General features: G+C 43.1%; 2 protein-coding genes across 3 annotated transcripts in view; one reads left to right on the forward strand and one right to left on the reverse strand.

The window, feature by feature from the left end:
• LOC117970347 (butyrophilin subfamily 1 member A1-like) overlaps positions 1-23,769 on the forward strand; it is a 328,161-nt gene that overhangs the window by 68,852 nt on the left and 235,540 nt on the right. The gene's annotated exons all lie outside the window — the stretch shown is intronic.
• LOC117410029 (butyrophilin subfamily 3 member A1-like) lies at positions 918-23,582 on the reverse strand. The gene is made up of 8 exons (XM_059014443.1): positions 23,289-23,582; positions 20,640-20,747; positions 20,510-20,536; positions 19,629-19,655; positions 16,021-16,050; positions 15,852-15,878; positions 14,826-15,410; positions 918-1,482 (listed from the first exon to the last, which is right to left on the reverse strand). The coding sequence occupies exons 1-8, from the start codon at positions 23,542-23,544 to the stop codon at positions 929-931; spliced, it is 1,614 nt and encodes a 537-aa protein (XP_058870426.1). The 5' UTR covers positions 23,545-23,582; the 3' UTR covers positions 918-928.

The raw sequence follows: 23,769 nt of genomic DNA on the forward strand, positions 1-23,769 counted from the left end.
GATTAACCCTTTGCGGTCCATTGTTGGACTGGGTCCGACATCATTATAGCAACGCAAAAAATGGGTTTCTAGTCGTTTTTTCTCCGGAAAAAGCCGAGAAAACCATTCAATTGCCGAGTGGTAGCGACAGGAGCCGAGACAAGTCGGAAAAAAAAAAAAAAAAAAAAGGCGTATCTCATGAATAGTCATACATATGGCCCTGGTATCAGATAACGGGGCGGTCATAGTAAACAAGCTGTTTGAGTGAGTCAGCGCACAGAGACTATCATGGACATTTGCAGAGCTTTTTTCAGATGTTATAGTAATAAAATAATGACTTTGATCGCAATATTGAGGAGTTTGGTGATAAAACGAGTGATCAGGAGATGATCGATTGTTATGTACGACTACTATTATTATTATTATTTATTTCTTACATAGGTGAATGCTGTAGCGAACGAAAGGGTGGGGCGGGGCTGGAGATGCCTAGTGAGTGCTTTGTTGATATGCAGGGCCATTTAAACCTGTTTGACTGTGGAAAAAATACTTTTAAACAGCGCGTCTAAAATTAACTGCGCGTGTGAAAATTAATTAGACCTGACGTGCCTGACGCGCGATTAATAAATGGACCGCAAAGGGTTAACATGCGAGGGAAGGGAAAGAGAAAGAGAAAGGAGGGGAGAGCCATAGGGGAGGCAGAGAGGAGAAGGGGAGAGGAGAGAAAGAGAGAGGAGATGGAGAGAGGTGGAGGGGAAAGAGCGGGAGACGGGAAGGGAGAGTAGGAAAGGGGGTGTAGAGAAATAAAGAGGAGGGGCTCAGGGTAAGAGGGTGGAAGAGAGAGGATTTCTTCTCATCAGCCCAGAAGAGTGCAGAGAGAGTGTCAGTGAAAGTGAAGAGGAGATTGTCTGAGCTGTTTGAATAGTTTCCTGGTTCAGACAGCAATGTGTGTTTAATCTGCAGCGCTGACAGGGTCAGGGTCAGGGGACTCCAGCACAAGGTCTGTATTCCAGTCCCCAGTACAGAAGAATGGATAGAGTTTCTCATTGGGATTGAACTCCATGTCAGTGAAAGTGTAGATGTGAGATCTGGTCTCCACATTGTAAAAGGAGAGCTGCCCTTCCTCATAATCCAGATACACCCCCAGCTTCTTGGGCTTCAGGCTCCGGGGGAGGGGGGTCCGGGGGTCAGTGAGAGCAGTGAACCTACCTCCACTCCACCACTTCACAGTCCAGTAACCCTGCTGGGGGGTCATGCTGAACCACCCCTTCCTCTTGGCAGACTCTCTGCTGACTCCTAATATCCAGTCTGTATTCCCCCCCACCTGCACCTGCCAGTAGTGTCTCTCCGAGGTGAAGCTCTCCCTGCCCAGCACACAGGGCCAGTCATCAAATCTCTCTGGAGTGTCAGGGAGATCCTGCCGTGTCTCTCCCCGTCTCACTCGTTTCCCCTCCGCAGACAGGATGAGCTGGGGGTGTGCTGTATCAGGGTCCAGAGTCACATCAACTGTGGAGCAGAGAGGAGACATCATTATTATTATTATTATTATTATTATTATTATTATTATTATATGAAGGTGCCTTCATACCTTCCCTGTTAAGATGAGCTCCTAATTAAAATATAATTTATATTGTTTTCTAATTAAACAAAATGCTGAAAACATGACATCAGTAAATTAGAACATATACTGAACTAAACCAGAGGGGAAAAAACTACTAATGCAAATATTAAATACATAACAAGCAAAGAAGAAACGACAAAACCAACTGAGGATCACAAGAGGACCAAAGAACCAGGAATACGAGAGAAAAGAGGAACGAAAGAAAGAAAGAAAGAAAGAAAGAAAGAAAGAAAGAAAGAAAGAAAGAAAGGTGACAAAGGCAGAAGCTGAGCCTCTTACCTCAATTAAAATGAATCTTGAAATAATAATATTTACTAGATATAAATATTAACTAAACCCCGAGATCGCCTCGTACAGTAAAGTCTCTTAAATCGACAGGCTGATCTCAAGCTGCAGTTTGGAATCGCAGTTGGAATTGTAGCAGTTCTTCGAATTTTGAACTGTAGCAGTGTTCTGTTGTCATGGAAACCGCAGTGAACGCAATGAGCCGCGAGATACGCGATCCTGAAGAGGGGAGAAGAAACACAAACTGAAAGTGTGAGAGAAAACCCTGACGGAGGCTCTTCCCTGACCGGCGAGGGAACAAGATCTGGAGCCCAAACATCTTAGCCTTTTCAGACTAGCACACCCGAGCCGAGCCGAGCCGGACCCGAGCCGAGCCGGACCCGAGCCGAGCCGGGTTTGTGTTTCACATGCTGCTGACTGCAAATACAAACCGAATAATTTCATTTCATATTATTAAAGTTAGATTAACTACTACTAATAATAACTTTAAAAAGTTACAGATAGTATTTAAAAATGTCAGTAAACACGTCAGAAAAATAGATTTAAAGCAGGCCTATTAAAAACAAAATCTAAACGAAACATTAAAGAGATTTTTCTGCACAGCTTGTTTTTATACATGCAATGTTAATAGATGGGATTTTTTAAAATGACCGAATTGAATGTGATTTTCAGATACTTTGCACATTTCCAATATACGGAGCTTATTTCTTTATTTATTTATTTTCTGTTAAGGACTGGTTTATAAAGTAACCACAAAATAATAATTTACGTTCAATTATTCCTTGTTACTTTCCATTGACATTCAAGTCAGATTAACTGTATTTTCAATAAGGGGAAATTATTACATATTTTCAACGGTAACAAAACGTAATATAAATGGCCGTGACGTGCCATTACATTTTCAATCGATATTTGATTAACATTTAGCAAGAAACCAGCTGGTGCACATTTATTAAATATTAATTTAACATTCATTTAATATTTATCGCAGATCTATTTAAAATTAATTTATGCCACGCAATATAAAGCGTTGCTGATAAATACATGGAACTCAATTCATGAAGCAGCAGCAGACCTTGCAGTTCACACACTGTAAGGTTTGATTTGTCTCTGTTTGAAATGATCCCTGTCAGCGTTAAACAATTTAAAGGAGAAATCCTTTCCAGAAGACAAGTCTCTGAATTCAACACATCGGCGCCGGTCGCTGCAGGTCTGTGACCAAGAACTGCGTCCATTAAGACATCAGATTTACTTTGTTTGCGGTCTGACGCTTTTATTGTTATGATCTTTTATTTATTTTTAATCCTGTTTTATTATTTTTATTTTTTTCCACACAGGAGTTCAGACTCCAGAGTTGTCATTTCCACAGAGCAGACACCCCCCCACACATCACCAGTAATATCAACGCTGAGATCGTCCGGGGCTGTGCTCTGATGCCCAGCGTCCACCTGGCACACCCCCCCACACTGAGCTCCTGGCAGCTGTACGACAGAGTGCACCTCAATCAGGAAGGCGTCCGGGTCTTTGATAAATCCCTCAAGGATACAGCCCCCCCCCCCCCCCCCCAGCGCAGCATACAACAGACAACGTTGCATACTATTTTTAACGTCTGTATTACAGGACAAAGAGCACTCCTCACACAGACTGCTATTACAGCCGTCACTTTGAACAATACGATCCCAGTGTTCACACAGAGAAGATTTATGGTAGTGAAACCACGGGTATAGCAGTAATACAGAATTGATCAAGTTCAAAACTGAAAGTTATGAAACACGCCCATCTGTTTGCTTTGGAGCGCCCCACACTGCACTAAAACAACAAAACAAAACAAACTGTTTTTAAAGTGAACAAAACTACTTTTCAATACATTTAGATAAAACAATACTTAATCCAATGAAGACGAACGCAAACCAAATGGAAAGAGTAGAAGCCTGTAGGTTTACGGTTTTGTGTTGTTCACCTTGCCCGCGGTGTGCAGAAGTTCATTTAAATTAACTGAATTACATTTTTTTAAAACGGTAAAAACGGAAATCAGAAAAAAAGGAATCAGAACAAAATAACAGGAATTCCCTAGGGCCCTAGTGTTAGTGCTGTACATTATTTCAGTAAAGTGAATAGCCTGTGTGACTCCATAGGGCCCTAGTTGTTAGTGCTGTACATTATTTTAGTAAAGTGAATAGCCTGTGTGATTCCATAGGGCCCTAGTGTTAGTACTGTACATTATTTCAGTAAAGTGAATAGCCTGTGTGATTCCATAGGGCCCTAGTGTTAGTACTGTACATTATTTCAGTAAAGTGAATAGCCTGTGTGATTCCATAGGGTCCTAGTGTTAGTACTGTACATTATTTCAGTAAAGTGAATAGCCTGTGTGATTCCATAGGGCCCTAGTGTTAGTGCTGTACATTATTTCAGTAAAGTGAATAGCCTGTGTGATTCCATAGGGCCCTAGTGTTGGTACTGTACATTATTTCAGTAAAGTGAATAGCCTGTGTGATTCCATAGGGTCCTAGTGTTAGTACTGTACATTATTTCAGTAAAGTGAATAGCCTGTGTGATTCCATAGGGCCCTAGTGTTAGTGCTGTACATTATTTCAGTAAAGTGAATAGCCTGTGTGATTCCATAGGGCCCTAGTGTTAGTGCTGTACATTATTTCAGTAAAGTGAATAGCCTGTGTGATTCCATAGGGTCCTAGTGTTAGTACTGTACATTATTTTAGTAAAGTGAATAGCCTGTGTGATTCCATAGGGCCCTAGTGTTAGTGCTGTACATTATTTCAGTAAAGTGAATAGCCTGTGTGATTCCATAGGGCCCTAGTGTTGGTACTGTACATTATTTCAGTAAAGTGAATAGCCTGTGTGATTCCATAGGGTCCTAGTGTTAGTACTGTACATTATTTCAGTAAAGTGAATAGCCTGTGTGATTCCATAGGGCCCTAGTGTTAGTGCTGTACATTATTTCAGTAAAGTGAATAGCCTGTGTGATTAAGGCACCTCACGGCTCCATTCACGCCACAGTAAAACACTGTAACACACTGGAAAAGAAAAACATGGAGCTACTGTTTATTTATTTATAAAAAGAACGGCGAATAAGATGTCTGTTACAAGGTGCGCACACCTTTTTATCAGTGTGTTCAACAGGACATCTGCAATTACAGAACAGCTTTTAATTATTCAAGCGAGCTGAACCGAGAAGCCGTGAAAGAGAGGGACGCTGGGAAATGAAGTCTTTATTTTTTCACGTGAATGCTCATGCGCCGCTGTGAAGGGGAGGGACGCTGGGAAATGAAGTCTTTATTTTTTTCACGTGAATGCTCATGCGCCGTTGTGAAGGGGAGGGACGCTGGGAAATGAAGTCATTATTTTTTCATGTGAATGCTCATGCGCCGCTGTGAAGGGGAGGGACGCTGGGAAATGAAGTCTTTATTTTTTCATGTGAATGCTCATGCGCCGTTGTGAAGGGGAGGGACGCTGGGAAATGAAGTCATTATTTTTTCATGTGAATGCTCATGCGCCGCTGTGAAGGGGAGGGACGCTGGGAAATGAAGTCTATTTTTTCACGTGAATGCTCATGTGCCGTTGTGAAGGGGAGGGACGCTGGGAAATGAAGTCTTTATTTTTTCATGTGAATGTGAATGCACCGTTGTGAAGGGGAGGGATGCTGGGAAATGAAGTCTTTATTTTTTCATGTGAATGTGAATGCACCGTTGTGAAGGGGAGGGATGCTGGGAAATGAAGTCTTTATTTTTTCATTAGAATGCTCATGCACCGCTGTGAAGGGGAGGGATGCTGGGAAATGAAGTCTTTATTTTTTCATGTGAATGTGAATGCGCCGTTGTGAAGGGGAGGGACGCTGGGAAATGAAGTCTTTATTTTTTTCACGTGAATGCGCAGGCGCCGTTGTGAAGGGGAGGGACGCTGGGAAATGAAGTCTTTATTTTTTCACGTGAATGCACATGCGCCGTTGTGAAGGGGAGGGACGCTGGGAAATGAAGTCTTTATTTTTTCATGTGAATGCTCATGCGCCGCTGTGAAGGGGAGGGACGCTGGGAAATGAAGTCTTTATTTTTTCACGTGAATGCTCATGCGCCGCTGTGAAGGGGAGGGACGCTGGGAAATGAAGTCTTTATTTTTTCACGTGAATGCTCATGCGCCGTTGTGAAGGGGAGGGACGCTGGGAAATGAAGTTTTTATTTTTTCACGTGAATGCTCATGCGCCGCTGTGAAGGGGAGGGACGCTGGGAAATGAAGTCTTTATTTTTTCATGTGAATGCTCATGCGCCGCTGTGAAGGGGAGGGACGCTGGGAAATGAAGTCTTTATTTTTTCATGTGAATGCACATGCGCCGTTGTGAAGGGGAGGGACGCTGGGAAATGAAGTCTTTATTTTTTCATGTGAATGCTCATGCGCCGCTGTGAAGGGGAGGGACGCTGGGAAATGAAGTCTTTATTTTTTCATGTGAATGCTCATGCGCCGCTGTGAAGGGGAGGGACGCTGGGAAATGAAGTTTTTATTTTTTCACGTGAATGCTCATGCGCCGCTGTGAAGGGGAGGGACGCTGGGAAATGAAGTCTTTATTTTTTCACGTGAATGCTCATGCGCCGCTGTGAAGGGGAGGGACGCTGGGAAATGAAGTTTTTATTTTTTCATGTGAATGCGCATGCGCCGCTGTGAAGGGGAGGGACGCTGGGAAATGAAGTTTTTATTTTTTCACGTGAATGCTCATGCGCCGTTGTGAAGGGGAGGGACGCTGGGAACGAGTATTGTATCAGACAACGGCTTCGATTTTTAATGAAAAAAAATACATCAAGTTTTTTGGTTCTGGACATGTTTTGTTTCCTGCCAACAATATACAAGTGAATTAAACAAAAAAATGTGGTCTTGTCACCGTGTTTTAAGTTTAATTTAAATAGAGTTGTTGTTTTTTTAAATGTTTTTTCGATGTTGGATAAACACACTTTTTATGGAGCTTCTGCAGAAATGGTACGTTGTAAAATCGACTATGAATGTTTATTTCATGCTATTAAAATAGATTACATTTTAGTGCTAACGTACAGGCCTCCTTTATGCTTTTATGTTTACCATTGGTACGCACTTTCAATAACAAACTGAGGTTAAAATATGACTTAAAATAGTGGAAGTAAAATATAAAAATATGAAATGAGTGAAACATTAAATTTACGGCCGGTTAAACGATTAACAATGGGTTTAAACGTGTAGTCAATTAAACGTAGATTAACAGCCCTACAAACTACAATGAGGAATATTTTCATACCCTCCACACAGAGATCAGCCATTTCCAGACCCAGGGAAATGTGCTGCTCTGTGGGGATTTCAACACCAGAACAGGAACAGAGCCTGACTGTAGAAGCACACAAGGTAACAGCCATGTATTTGGACAAACCCCTCTGTACCTCACACCTACCTCAATCCACAGAAACAACCCAGATTGTATTGTGAACACAAATGGGAGGCAGTTAGTGCATCTCTTTCAAGCCTGGGGTCTGTACATCATTAATGGCAGGATCAGAGGGGACTCTTTAGGTAGATTCACATGCTGCTCAGCTCTTGGGACTAGCGTAGTTGATTATGCCATCACTGACCTGGATCCCTCCTTTATTAATGCATTCACTGTCAGGCCACAAACACCTCTGTCAGACCACAGTCAAATTACTGTGTTCCTACAAAGAACAGGACAGCCCAGTAACACACTAATACAGCCATGCAAGCTGTACCATCTGAACCATACTTATAAATGGGCTCCAAACAGCACAGAGGAATTCGATAAAGCAACTGGGTCTCCTGAAATCACTAACCTTACTGACACCTTCCAAATTATTATATTTGTTAGAATTATTATTAATATAATAATTATGATCATTGTTATTATTTTTGTTGTTATTGTTATTGTAAATATATTGTTCATATGATATGTAATGTAATTGCTTTGGCAACACTGCTGATGTCTGTCATGCCAATAAAGCACCTTTGAATTCAATTGAATTGAGAAGACAGGGAGAGAGGGAGGGAGAGAAGGGAGAGGGTGGCAGAGGGAGGAGAAAGAAGGTAAGAGAGGAGAGAGGCAAGAGGGAGGTAGAGGCTAGAGAGGGGAAAGGAAAGAGGGGAGAGGGAGGTAGAGGAGAGAGGATAGAGGGATGGACAGGAGAGGATAGAGAGGAGAGAGAGAGGGAGGTAGAGAGGAGAGGAGAGAGAGGGGAGGGTATGAGGGAGGTAGAGGAGGGGCATTTGCACAAACACAAGTAGGGCTTCGGATTTCTGTTTTTTCATCCTGAGTTTTCTCATCTCCTTAAGAATTTAAGCAATTCGTGCTTCTCAATCACAACTGTACAACTGATTGAATTTTCGTTTTTTTTCTACTAAATGGGCTTTTAAATCGTAAGTCTTACTTTTTCATTGCAAAGCAGAAGCGACTCCTCTTTATTAATGTCAATACAGTCACGCACAGCGATTGTAATAAAGTGAGTCCAGCATAAAATACTGTATTGTTCATTCTAGCTTTAATAAAGAGGAGTCTCTTATTAACATGTCGCGATCTCGTTTGCACGTCCTGCTTGTAATGAAAATGAAGGCTTGGCTGATTGAAAAGCCCATTTAGTTGTTTCACAGAATTAATCAAGTTTACTATGAACACGTTTCTCAGTTGTGATTGAGAGACACAAACTGCTTCACAGGGATCAGATGAATTCTTAAAGCAGAGTAGAAAAGTCGGGTAAAACACTGACAATCAGAAGCCCAGCCTCGAGTATACACTGGGATATGCATCCCCACTGAGGAGAAGAGGAGAGGAGAGGAGAGAAGGATAGAGGGAGGGGTACACTCATGAGAGGAGAGGTGCAGACAGGCTCCAGATTGGGACACTCTTAATAATGTGTAGAAAGAATGTCTGTACCAAGTTTCATCACAATCAGATCAGCAGTTCTCTAGATGCATGTCAAAGTGTAACATATGGAGCCCTGCAGTGTCTACATGTGATCTTCACTTCACAGTGAGTTCACAGTCTGGGGCATTATAACTAAACACACTTTCTCCTCTCCTTTTCAGTGTTTCCTTTGGGAGGCACACAAGGCTGGCGTTAGCTGAGCTGGGAGTGCACAGAGGTTTAAATGAGGCACAATGTAAATATAGATGTAAACACAGTGAGTGAGACGGGGCTCCTCGCTGTTCTTTTACCCGTTTAAAAAAAATACTTGTGACTTGAGTTCTTTTGGTTTAATAAAGTTCTTAACGTTAATATCAGCATATCCTATATCAATATCAATCGACCACTAAAAAAAAAAAAAATTCTATATAATGAAATACAATGAGGTCTGTATCAGTTTAGTTCATATTTCTATATAATTAATACAGTGAGGTCTGTATCAGTTTAGTTCATATTTCTATATAATTAATACAACGAGGTCTGTATCAGTTTAGTTCATATTTCTATATAATTAATACAATGAGGTCTGTATCAGTTTAGTTCATATTCTATATAATTAATACAACGAGGTCTGTATCAGTTTAGTTCATATTTCTATATAATTAATACAATGAGGTCTGTATCAGTTTAGTTCATATTCTATATAATTAATACAACGAGGTCTGTATCAGTTTAGTTCATATTTCTATATAATTAATACAATGAGGTCTGTATCAGTTTAGTTCATATTCTATATAATTAATACAACGAGGTCTGTATCAGTTTAGTTCATATTTCTATATAATTAATACAATGAGGTCTGTATCAGTTTAGTTCATATTTCTATATAATTAATACAATGAGGTCCGTATCAGTTTAGTTCATATTTCTATATAATTAATACAATGAGGTCTGTATCAGTTTAGTTCATATTTCTATATAATTAATACAATGAGGTCTGTATCAGTTTAGTTCATATTTCTATATAATTAATACAATGAGGTCTGTATCAGTTTAGTTCATATTTCTATATAATTAATACAATGAGGTCTGTATCAGTTTAGTTCATATTTCTATATAATTAATACAATGAGGTCTGTATCAGTTTAGTTCATATTTCTCTATAATTAATACATGAGGTCTGTATCAGTTTAGTTTAGTTCAGTGATGAAGGCACGGACGTGCTGAAACACGTTGTTTGTATAATTTTATATAAATAAAATGAACTGAATTTTGAAGATAACGGGTCATGTCCGTCTCAAATGACATGGTGAGTGTGCGGCCGATAATACACATTTTATAATATATATATATATAGACAGACGTGCTCAAATTTGTTGGTACCCCTCCACAAAAAACTAAGAATGCACAATTTTCTCTGAAATAACTTGAAACTGACAAAAGTAATTGGCATCCACCATTGTTTATTCCATATTTAATAGAAATCAGACTTTGCTTTTGATTTTTTATTCAACATAATATTGTAAATAATAAAACAAATGAAAATGACATGGACAAAAATGATGGGACCGCTAACCTAATATTTTGTTGCACAACCTTTAGAGGCAATCACTGCAATCAAACGTTTTCTGTAGCTCTCAATGAGACTTCTGCACCTGTTAACAGGTAGTTTGGCCCACTCTTCCTGAGCAAACTGCTCCAGCTGTCTCAGGTTTGATGGGTGCCTTCTCCAGACTGCAAGTTTCAGCTCTTTCCATAGATGTTCGATAGGATTCAGATGAGGACTCATAGAAGGCCACTTCAGAATAGTCCAATGTTTTGTTCTTATCCATTCTTGGGTGCTTTTAGCTGTGTGTTTTGGGTCATTATCCTGTTGGAGGACCCATGACCTGCGACTGAGACAGAGCTTTCTGACACTGGGCAGTACGTTTCGCTCCAGAATGCCTTGATAGTCTTGAGATTTCATTGTGCCCTGCACAGATTCAAGGCACCCTGTGCCAGGCGCAGCAAAGCAGCCCCAAAACATAACCGAGCCTCCTCCATGTTTCACTGTAGGTATGGTGTTCTTTTCTTTGAAAGCTTCATTTTTTCGTCTGTGAACATAGAGCTGATGTGACTTGCCAAAAAGCTCCAGTTTTGACTCATCTGTCCAAAGGACATTCTTCCAGAAGGATTGTGGCTTGTCAATATGCATTTTAGCAAATTCCAGTCTGGCTTTTTTATGTTTTTCTTTCAAAAGTGGAGTCCTCCTGGGTCTTCTTCCATGGAGACCACTTTTGCTCAAAAAGCGACGGATGGTGCGATCAGAAACTGACGTACGTTCACCTTGGAGTTCAGCTTGTATCTCTTTGGTAGTTATCCTTGGTTCTTTTTCTACCATTCGCACTATCCTTCTGTTCAATCTGGGATCGATTTTCCTCTTGCGGCAGCGCCCAGGGAGGTTGGTTACAGTTCCATGGACCTTAAATTTCTTAATAATATTTGCAACTGTTGTCAGAGGAACATCAAGCTGCTTGGAGATGGTCTTGTAGCCTTTACCTTTACCATGCTTGTCTATTATTTTCTTTCTGATCTCCTCAGACAACTCTCTCCTTTTTCTCTGGTCCATGTTCAGTGTGGTGCACACAATGATACCAAACAGCACAGTGACTACTTTTCTCCATTTAAATAGGCTGAATGACTGATTACAAGATTGGAGACATGTGTGATACTAATTAAAGAAACTAATTTTTTGAAACATCACTGTAATCCAATTTTTTCTAAGGGGTACCAACAAATGTGTCCAGGCCATTTTAGAATAATTTTGTAGAATAAGCAATAATTCATCTCTTTTCACAGCTTCTTTGCTTTATTCTATGACATACCAAAGGCATGCAAGTATACATGATAAAATAGCTTTTAATTTCATCACTTTTCAGGAGGAATGAAGCATTATTTCAATGAGATGTAAGGGTACCAACAAATTTGAGCACGTCTGTATATATAAATGCGAGACAGAATACATGTTCTAATATAACTATCAGTCAAACACATCGGATAGACAGTGTTTTCACGTTTTCACATTAGCTCTAAACAAGTTCCTGTGATGTTTTGTTTCTGCATGCCACTGTAAGTGTCTACGTCCTTTAAAAATGAAACGCCCGTCTCAGTGACATCACACGAATAAACAACCAATCAGGCAGTGAAGTCACATGCGTTAACAAGCTGTACTGCAAAGTATGGTGTCCCAGCAAGTCAAAGAAACGAAGTGTGTTTTAATCGTGTTTACCCGATCACGGGCCCAGAATGACACTTCAGTATGATCGTGTTACACCATCACGCCCTTAAAGGGTTAATGGCAGTGTCAGAGACAACAACTAGAGTTTCTGAATGTTTAACTAGGAGTCCGGATTGCTGGTTATTACAATTTAACAAATCATCTCACAGTCTCTGTTTATTTCAATATCCTACCACCACATTCCAGCCCTGGGGATTCAAAAGCAAGAAACAAAACACTTCTTCACTGTATTAGTGCTGTTAAACACATTAGCTTGATGACACAACAGTATCTATAGAAGGATATAACTGAGGGAACAACATGTTATTTTCAGTAAAATGCTGAAGTAAATGTATTTTTTAAACTCATGTTTAAATGTAACGGCTCTCAAGCATCGACTCCTCCTCTCATCCGCGCTCAGTCTGGGAAGTGAAGCGTCAGTGAGCTTTCACAATGCCACTCCCCGGAACTACATCCCTCTTCTCTGAGTGGACAGCTAAACCGAGATCCCTGCTATCATTGGATGCTTCAAGTGTCCATTAAAGAAATGATTGATGTTATGAACTGGAGTGATTCCACCTATCACTCTCCATTTTGTTTTATTAAATCTTGAAGCAGCCAATGATAGCGCTAGCAGGGCGGGACTTTAGTGAATTGGAACCCTCCGGCCTAAAGTGAAATATGGGGACTGGTATTTAGTTATGATCAGTGATAATAAGCTCAGTTACCCAGAGATCATTGAAAGATCTCAGAGACCATGAGGCTCAATAGAAAACCAACAGAAAGGCAGGTATGAGTCACAGCCAGATAATACGCACCCTCACTGCCTGGATGAAAAATGCTTTCCTGTTAGAAATGTACTGACGGTATGGAAGTCCGTATTTGTTTTTATGGGTGCATGTGCGTAGCTGCGTACCAGTTATGTGAACCCCTGCCTATCAGCATCCATGACATTTTTATGAACCATTTCAGAATGTTCAATTTAAAACTAAATAGCTGCACAACTAAAATCTCATCGTTGTTATTTATGAGACTCTTCATAGTGTGTAGAACGATTTGTGATCCTAATGAATATCACTACACTGTATCAGCATCATGCACATCCCTATTTAAAACAGAACATGTGTGAAGAGTCAGGCAGGTACACATGGAGGTGAGACACAATCCTCACGCTGTGTGAAGAGTCAGGCAGGTACACATGGAGGTGTGACAATCCTCACACTGTGTGAAGAGTCAGGCAGGTACACATGGAGGTGTGACACAATCCTCACACTGTGTGAAGAGTCAGGCAGGTACACATGGAGGTGTGACACAATCCTCACACTGTGTGAAGAGTCAGGCAGGTACACATGGAGGTGTGACACAATCCTCACACTGTGTGAAGAGTCAGGCAGGTACACATGGAGGTGTGACACAATCCTCACACTGTGTGAAGAGTCAGGCAGGTACACATGGAGGTGTGACACAATCCTCACACTGTGTGAAGAGTCAGGCAGGTACACATGGAGGTGTGACACAATCCTCACACTGTGTGAAGAGTCAGGCAGGTACACATGGAGGTGTGACACAATCCTCACACTGTGTGAAGAGTCAGGCAGGTACACATGGAGGTGTGACACAATCCTCACACTGTGAAGAGTCAGGCAGGTACACATGGAGGTGTGACACAATCCTCACACTGTGTGAAGAGTCAGGCAGGTCCACATGGAGGTGTGACACAATCCTCACACTGTGTGAAGAGTCAGGCAGGTACACATGGAGGTGTGACACAATCCTCACACTGTGTGAAGAGTCAGGCAGGTACACAGCTGGAAGTGTGACACAATCCTCACACTGTGTGAAGAGTCAGGCAGGTACACATGGAGGTGTGACACAATCCTCACACTGTGTGAAGAGTCAGGCAGGTACACATGGAGGTGTGACACAATCCTCACACTGTGTGAAGAGTCAGGCAGGTACACATGGAGGTGTGTCACAATCCTCACACTGTGTGAAGAGTCAGGCAGGTACACATGGAGGTGTGACACAATCCTCACACTGTGTGAAGAGTCAGGCAGGTACACATGGAGGTGTGACACAATCCTCACACTGTGTGAAGAGTCAGGCAGGTACACATGGAGGTGTGACACAATCCTCACACTGTGTGAAGAGTCAGGCAGGTACACATGGAGGTGTGACACAATCCTCACACTGTGTGAAGAGTCAGGCAGGTACACATGGAGGTGTGACACAATCCTCACACTGTGTGAAGAGTCAGGCAGGTACACATGGAGGTGTGACACAATCCTCACACTGTGAAGAGTCAGGCAGGTACACATGGAGGTGTGACACAATCCTCACGCTGTGTGAAGAGTCAGGCAGGTCCACATGGAGGTGTGACACAATCCTCACACTGTGTTTTGCCATCACCTTTATTCCCCAGTTAATTTATGTGAATAAAAATATCAAAACAATTGATATCATGTTGTAAAGATATCTCTGCAATGCGTTTAGCACAGGAGACAGCAATGGAAAGAGTGTGTTTGTTATAAACACTAAAGCGTGTTCTGTAATAATTTAAACTTATACATTGCTGTTATTGTAACAACTGCAGTCTTTTTATTATGACATGAACTTATCAATACTATAAAATAATAAAACCTGCATGACTCATGTTGTTATTATTATGAAAAGCAATGGCTAGCTGTGTGTTTGTTGAAAACACTAAAGGGTGTTTGTAACACTTCAAACCAGATAGGAGTTATAGAATTGAATAATAAATCAACAAGCATATCAGCCTCTAGCAAACAAGAAGTAAAGTGAACCAGTACCTGATGCAGCAAGAATCCATTTCCAGACAAGAAGAAAGAAAAAGCTGTCATTCATCTTCCCCGGGGACACCAGTGCAAGGTCTTTGTATTCCAACGTCCAGAAGAATGGATAGAGTTTCTCATTGGGATTGAACTTCATGTCAGTGAAAGTGTAGATGTGAGATCTGGTCTCCACATTGTAAAAGGAGAGCTGCCCTTCCTCATAATCCAGATACACCCCCAGCTTCTGGGGCTTCAGGCTCCGGGGGAGGGGGGTCTGGGGGTCAGTGAGAGCAATGAACTCATCTTTATCTTCATCTCCATCCCACCCCACAGTCCAGTAACCCTGCTGGGGGGATATGCTGAACTTCCCCTTCTTCGGGGCAGACTCTCTGCTGACTCCTAATCTCCAGAATGTATTCTCTCCCACCCCCAGCTCCCAGTAGTGTCTCCCTGAGGTGAAGCCCTCCCTGCCCTGCACACAGGGCCTGTAATCAAATCTCTGGGGATTGTTATGATCCTGCCTTATCCTTCTCACATGTTTCTCATCCACAGGCAGGGTGAGCTGGGGGTGTGCTGTATCGAGGTCCAGAGTCAAACTGTCAACTGTGAAGAAGAGAGGAGACAATAATAATAATAATAATAATAATAATAATAATAATAATAATAATAATAATAATAATAATAATAAAGTGTGTTCTCTGTATCAGAGGTAAAAAAAAACAAACAAAAAAAACAAAGTGGCAGCAAAGGGTTCATTTTTACTGGACTCCAGCAAAGAAACTCAAAGAATACAGCTGTTTACCAAAAATGAAGACAGTTTACTCAAAGTGTTCTATCTCTATACAGTAGAAATCTCATGACTCAGTGTGGCATTCATATGAGGTCAATGCCATGGTCACCAGCACCTTTAGCATGCAGGGTTTACATGAACCTGCTAACATGAAGTCACTTTTTATTATAGATGTAAACACAGTGAGTGAGACGGGGCTCCTCGCTGTTCTTTTACCCTCCACTGTGAAAGGAATCCATTGAAGAGACACATACCTGCTGAGCGGAGGATCCACTTCCATTCTAGAACACAGAAATAAAGAGAGCATTATTTTACAGTCACTCCTCCTGTACTTTCTACAGTTCAGAAGATGTGTAGCACACACTAACCGGCAGGGCTGTGCTGGGGTGAGTCAGGCTGTGGATTTACACACACTCTACATACCTGATTTAAGGACCTCTCGCTTCACAGACTCTGTGAAAAGAAGAGAGCTGGATTACATTCTGCACACTGTAAAATCTATTGAGCACTATTGTGAAGAGCTGCATGTAAATACAGTAGGGTTGCCAGGGGTGACAGAAAACAGAGAAATGAACCCCTCTGTCAGCTTGGCTTGTTCTGACAGCCCCCCACCTCCCCGATAGCCAGCACACATCTCTCCAGAGAAATGAACTCCTCTGTCAGCTTGGCTTGTTCTGACAGCCCCCACCTCCCCGATAGCCAGCACACATCTCTCCAGAGAAATGAACTCCTCTGTCAGCTTGGCTTGTTCTGACAGACCCCCACCTCCCCGATAGCCAGCACACATCTCTCCAGAGAAATGAACTCCTCTGTCAGAGCCCTATGGAGTTCAGTGATATCCTCCTCCAGCTCTCTCATCGCCTCGCTAGTGCTCTTTGTAGCATTCATAGTGTACTGTTGACAAAACAGTCGGGTCTGAACTTTACTCACGTCCACCATTGCCTTATTGATAAAAAAGCCCCTTTCTGCCTCTGTCATCGTTCATAAAAGAAGTATTTTAAAAGTTTAGTATAAAATGCCAATAGGAAGAATAAACACATTCAGTAGGGATAATCATATTCAAACTGAGCAAACAATGATCAGATAGACCTGTGGGATGAATAGTACATTTAGAAAAATAATTTAAATGATGCTTCAACACATCAAATGTATCTAGTTGAGCTAAACCTATATTCTCATGGCTCCCCTTAGCCCAGGTACAGTGCTTAACATCAGGATTCATTACTCTCCACACATCCTCCATGTCATGTGCTGTTAAAACACTAACCAGCTCCTGAACTGACCTGGGGTGAGGCTCTGGGCTATTTCTGTCTAGCTTGTCATCAACTGTACAATTAAAATCACCAGCTAATAAAACCACTTCTTCAGTCTGACTCTGGGCTAGAACTCCATTGAGAGTCTGAAAAAACAGCACCCCCTCTCTCCCATCGTTTGGTGAATAAATATTAACAAATACTACATTTGTACCCTCTACAGATACTTGCACTTTCAACAAGCACCCCTTAATGACCTCACTTACATTGATAGAGTCATACTTAAACCCCTTCGCAAACAACGTGGCAACTCCAGCACAGGAAATTCATTCCATGACTAAAAATAACCTCCCCTTCCCAATCCTGAATCCTCTCAGATTTATTATTCTCATCTGTATGGATCTCTTGGAGCATGGCAACATTAACTTTCTTTTGGTTTAAATATTCAAACAGAGCTGCTCTCTTTGCACAATCTCTACCTCCACTTACATTTAAAGTTCCTATATTAAGAGTCTGCACTGTAGGGTTGAAAAGAGATGCACTGGAAAGTACAAACAATAGTAAAAACGTACAAAAGAAAAGATGCTTGTGTAGACTTATACATCATTCCTGTTTAGAGAGGCACGAACTTTGCTTATTACATTTTTTAATTGATCTCTTTCTCTTTGCTCCATGCCCAATACAGCTGCATTGCATCTAATTTGCTGCACAGAATTTAAGAACCATTTTAAATCAGGGAAGTGCTCAATAACTTGAATCCCTCTTTTCCCTTCAACAGAGCTTTAAAATGCCCGAATGCTTTCAGCACTATACCCCCCTCACGCTTCCTGACTAGCCAACAGATCAGAGCTAAATGAGGAGTCAGTATCACTGCCCCCGTCTTTGCTAAAATCGCCACCACTTACCTCTGTGCTGTGTGTTTGAGCGCAGTCCATTCTCACAGACAGCTCACTCTCTGATTCATCAGCCCGAATGACCCCAGCCTCAGAAACAAGGCTGAGTTTCGCTGTAATACTGTGTCTGTTTTTAGTCTTTCTTTTCCCTTTGGAGAATTTAAACTTACCCGCTTCCGTCTCTTTCTCAAACACTAAAACCGCAGCCTCATTCTGTTCTGTGATTCCCTCAATCTGTTCTCTCCCCTCACTACCCTGTCCCTCACCTGACAACCCCACTTCAGGTATCTCTCCAGCCCCGGTCACAATCACAGCTTCTCCCGTCCTCCTGTCTATTTCAGATGGTTCCTGCAACTCACTTTCACCTTCTACCACACCAGACTCAACCAAACCAGGTTGGAGCTCTTCAGTCTCTCGCTCTGCTCTTCTATCTACAGCGCTGTGAGTCCATCAGCCTGGCTCCCCAGGGGCTTCTTCCCTCTCGCTTTCAGTTTCTCCTACAGTCCTCTTGCAGTTCTTCACAATATGCCCTTTACGGCCACATTTAAAACATTTCATTGTTTCAGAAGAAGCAAAAACGATGTATTCGCTACCATCCACCCGAAACCTGAAAGCTACATTTAGCTTTCCATTCAGGTCGTTCAGAAGCATATATAACTGTCTTCTGAAAGAAACTACATGCTTTAACTCAGGGGATTTACAACCCAGAGGAATCATTGTAATGCTTCACATTATTTTTCTATGACGGCTTAGCTCTCTCACTATAAGTTAGTTTTTCAGAAAAGGAGGAATATTAGAAATTGTTATTTTCCTAGCGGGAGCCGCAAGAGGCAGAACAGACACTAACACTCCATCAATAACCAAACCTTGCTGAACAAATTTTCAAATCTATTGTTTCATTACTCAGGAACACGACAACAAACTTGTTCATACGTGAAGCCGACTTGATATTCTCACACCTGATTACTTTTCCAAGTTCCACCACACATTTCTCAACAGGGACAGACACATTCACTACAATTTTTATACCATTTCTCTGTGTAATATTTTCAAAATTGGGACTTGATCCCCTAGGCCCCCCCTTACTTTGGCCATTATTTAATTTATAAAAGACCCAACTATTAATCAGTTTCTTTTTACAAAACCATGACATAAGAAATAAATGATGAAAAGTGAAAAAGAAGAAAATAAAAGCAGAGGAGGACCCCTCACTCACTCTGCACACGCAGAGAACCCCTCACTCACTCTGAGCTCCGCACTCTGCACACACAGAGGAGAACCCCTCACTCACTCTGAGCTCCGCACTCTGCACACGCAGAGGAGAACCCCTCACTCACTCTGAGCACCGCACTCTGCACACGCAGAGGAGAACCCCTCACTCACTCTGAGCTCCACACTCTGCACACGCAGAGGAGAACCCCTCACTCACTCTGAGCTCCACACGCAGAGGAGAACCCCTCACTCACTCTGAGCTTCGCACTCTGCACACGCAGAGGAGAACCCCTCACTCACTCTGAGCTCCACACTCTGCACACGCAGAGGAGAACCCCTCACTCACTCTGAGCTCCACACGCAGAGGAGAACCCCTCACTCACTCTGAGCTCCGCACTCTGCACACACAGAGGAGAACCCCTCACTCACTCTGAGCTCCACACTCTGCACATGCAGAGGAGAACCCCTCACTCACTCTGAGCTCCGCACTCTGCACACGCAGAGGAGAACCCCTCACTCACTCTGAGCTCCACACTCTGCACACACACTGCAAGCACTCCCGACAGACACAGTGACAAACAGACAGCATGAGTAGATAGATATAGATAGATAGATAGACAGATAGAAACATTTACTGTAATTCTACAAATAAAGTTATGAAAACAGGTCTTACCAAGTTCCTTACGAAGGCGCTGAGCAGCTAAAAAAAAGAATCAGACAAAAGTGTGTGGTTATTTCAGCTCCAGGACAGATTAAAATGAATCAGACAGAACAGTATATGGTTATTTCAGCTCCAGTACAGATTAAAATGAATCAGACAGAACAGTGTGTGGTTATTTCAGCTCCAGTATAGATTAAAATGAATCAGACAGAACAGTGTGTGGTTATTTCAGCTCCAGTACAGATTAAAATGAATCAGACAGAACAGTGTGTGGTTATTTCAGCTCCAGGTCAGATTAAAATGAATCAGACAGAACAGTGTGTGGTTATTTCAGCTCCAGTACAGATTAAAATGAATCAGACCGAACAGCGTGTGGTTATTTCAGCTCCAGTATAGATTAAAATGAATCAGACAGAACAGTGTGTGGTTATTTCATCTCCAGTATAGATTAAAATGAATCAGACAGAACAGTGTGTGGTTATTTCAGCTCCAGTACAGATTAAATTGCAGTATGAAAAACATAGCCATTTAAATGAACAGGATGTCCATGTGAAAATGAATCTGCTGTCTGCGAAGAATATGAAACATACAAACTAAAATTGCTACAATTTTCAACATCCCTCCATAAGGAAATATTTATATTCCTAAGCCTTTGTCTCCAAAAAAACCCCCAACTTTTTAAAAATTTAAATTTGAATTTAGAGGGTTCTGGAAACAATAAAATAACAATTGCAAGTATAAAAACAATTATATTTATTATTATTTATAATCATTTCTAGTGAGCTGGATTTCCGGTCCAGGGATGTCTTTATTTATGGGTGTGGTAGTTTAAGATACTGCTGCAGAAACCTGGAATGGGTTTTCAGCATCTCTTCATTAAGTGCTTTACTTACCCTTAGGCTCAAGCTTTCTCTCCATGGCTAGAAGAAAAACAGAACAGTCCATATTATTGTAAACGTGTTTGACATGTTTAAAATGCACAGAGCTATATGAAATGCCTCATGATAATGATAAAGTTCATACCATCCATTCTTCTCCATTGGAACACCAGCACAGGAATGGCTCCAATACTGAGAGCTAAAGTCAAGAAGAAAGCCACCATCCATCCAGAGACTCCTGGGAAAAAATCACCTGGAAAACAACACAGCAGCTCAACACACTGGAACACACCCCCCCCCCCTCCCAACACTGACCACACCCCTCATAGTGAGCATTCCACACACCCCTCCCAACACTGACCACACCCCTCATAGTGAGCATTCCACACACCCCTCCCAACACTGACCACACCCCTCATAGTGAGCATTCCACACACCGCTCCCAACACTGACCACACCCCCTCATAGTGAGCATTCCACACACCCCTCCCAACACTGACCACACCCCCTCATAGTGAGCATTCCACAAACCCCTCCCAACACTGAACCACACCCCTCATAGTGAGCATTCCACACATCCCTCCCAACACTGACCACACCCCCTCATAGTGAGCATTCCACACACCCCTCTCAACACTGAACCACACCCCTCATAGTGAGCATTCCACACACCCCTCCCAACACTGACCACACCCCTCATAGTGAGCATTCCACACACCCCTCCCACAACTGACCACACCCCTCATAATGAGCATTCCACACACCCCTCCCAACACTGACCACACCCCTCATAGTGAGCATTCCACACACCCCTCCCACAACTGACCACACCCCTCATAGTGAGCATTCCACACACCCCTCCCAACACTGACCACACCCCTCATAGTGAGCATTCCACACACCCCTCCCAACACTGACCACACCCCTCATAGTGAGCATTCCACACACCCCTCCCAACACTGACCACACCCCCTCATAGTGAGCATTCCACACACCCCTCCCAAAACTGAGACACACCCCTCATAGTGAGCATTCCACACACCCCTCCCAACACTGACCACACCCCTCATAGTGAGCATTCCACACACCCCTCCCAACACTGAGCCACACCCCCTCATAGTGAGCATTCCACACACCCCTCCCAACACTGACCACACCCGTCATAGTTAGCATTCCACACACCCCTCCCAACACTGACCACACCCCTCATAGTGAGCATTGCACACACCCCTCCCAACACTGACCACACCCCCTCATAGTGAGCATTCCACACACCCCTCCCAACACTGACCACACCCCTCATAGTGAGCATTCCACACACCCCTCCCAACACTGACCACACCCCTCATAGTGAGCATTCCACACACCCCTCCCAACACTGACCACACCCCTCATAGTGAGCATTCCACACACCCCTCCCAACACTGACCACACCCCTCATAGTGAGCATTCCACACATCCCTCCCAACACTGACCACACCCGTCATAGTTAGCATTCCACACACCCCTCCCAACACTGACCACACCCCTCATAGTGAGCATTGCACACACCCCTCCCAACACTGACCACACCCCCTCATAGTGAGCATTCCACACACCCCTCCCAACACTGACCACACCCCTCATAGTGAGCATTCCACACACCCCTCCCAACACTGACCACACCCCCTCATAGTGAGCATTCCACACACCCCTCCCAACACTGACCACACCCCTCATAGTGAGCATTCCACACACCCCTCCCAACACTGACCACACCCCTCATAGTGAGCATTCCACGCATCCCTCCCAACACTGACCACACCCCTCATAGTGAGCATTGCACACACCCCTCCCAACACTGACCACACCCCCTCATGGTGAGCATTCCACACACCCCTCCCAACACTGACCACACCCCTCATAGTGAGCATTCCACACACCCCTCCCAACACTGACCACACCCCCTCATAGTGAGCATTGCACACACCCCTCCCAACACTGACCACACCCCCTCATAGTGAGCATTCCACACACCCCTCCCAACACTGACCACACCCCTCATAGTGAGCATTCCACACACCCCTCCCAACACTGACCACACCCCCTCATAGTGAGCATTGCACACACCCCTCCCAACACTGACCACACCCCCTCATAGTGAGCATTCCACACACCCCTCCCAACACTGACCACACCCCTCATAGTGAGCATTCCACACACCCCTCCCAACACTGACCACACCCCTCATAGTGAGCATTCCACACACCCCTCCCAACACTGACCACACCCCTCATAGTGAGCATTCCACACACCCCTCCCAACACTGAGACACACCCCTCATAGTGAGCATTCCACACACCCCTCCAAACACCCCAGAGAGTCAAAATGGAGGACTGCCCATTAACTCCCACCCCCACCAACAAATGTGTTTGATTCAGATATTGACTGGTCCACTAGTTCATGTGTTTGATTCAGATATTGACTGGTCCACTAGTTCATGTGTTTGATTCAGATATTGACTGGTCCACTAGTTCATGTGTTTGATTCAGATATTGACTGGTCCACTAGTTCATGTGTTTGATTCAGATATTGACTGGTCCACTAGTTCATGTGTTTGATTCAGATATTGACTGGTCCACTAGTTCATGTGTTTGATTCAGATATGGACTGGTCCACTAGTTCATGTGTTTGATTCAGATATTGACTGGTCCACTAGTTCATGTGTTTGATTCAGATGTTGATGCCCCATCATGATGACTGTAATCTATGGTCAGTGTCAGTCAGGCTCAATCCACAAACATGTGATACTCACTGGATATGTGGAGTTTGGATTCCCAGTCTGGTTTGGGTGTTTTACTTCTAACCAGACAGGAGAACACGTTGGACTGCTGTTTGATTTTGATGTCGCTGCTGACACTGAGGAGCCCCTGACTGTCCCTCTGCACTGTTGGGCTGGACAGTGATGTCACATTGTTGCCATCCCTGTCTCTCCAGATCACTTCAGGTTCCGGGCTCCACCCCTCTGATCTGCACACCAGCCGGGTCTGCTCTCCTTGTGTAGAGTCCATAGAGATTGAGGGCTGGGTCCCCAGAGCTGTCAGGGAATAGAGACAGTGAGACACACACAAGATAGACTGTCAGGGAATAGAGACAGTGAGACACACACAGATAGACTGTCAGGGAATAGAGACAGTGAGACACACACAGATAGACACTCCAGCCAGGTCTGCTCTCCTTGTGTAGAGTCCATAGAGGCAGATTACACACACCGGGGAATTACGCGCCCGTATAAT

This window comes from Acipenser ruthenus, chromosome 48 (genome assembly GCF_902713425.1).
Source record: "Acipenser ruthenus chromosome 48, fAciRut3.2 maternal haplotype, whole genome shotgun sequence".
Lineage (NCBI taxonomy): Eukaryota > Metazoa > Chordata > Actinopteri > Acipenseriformes > Acipenseridae > Acipenser > Acipenser ruthenus.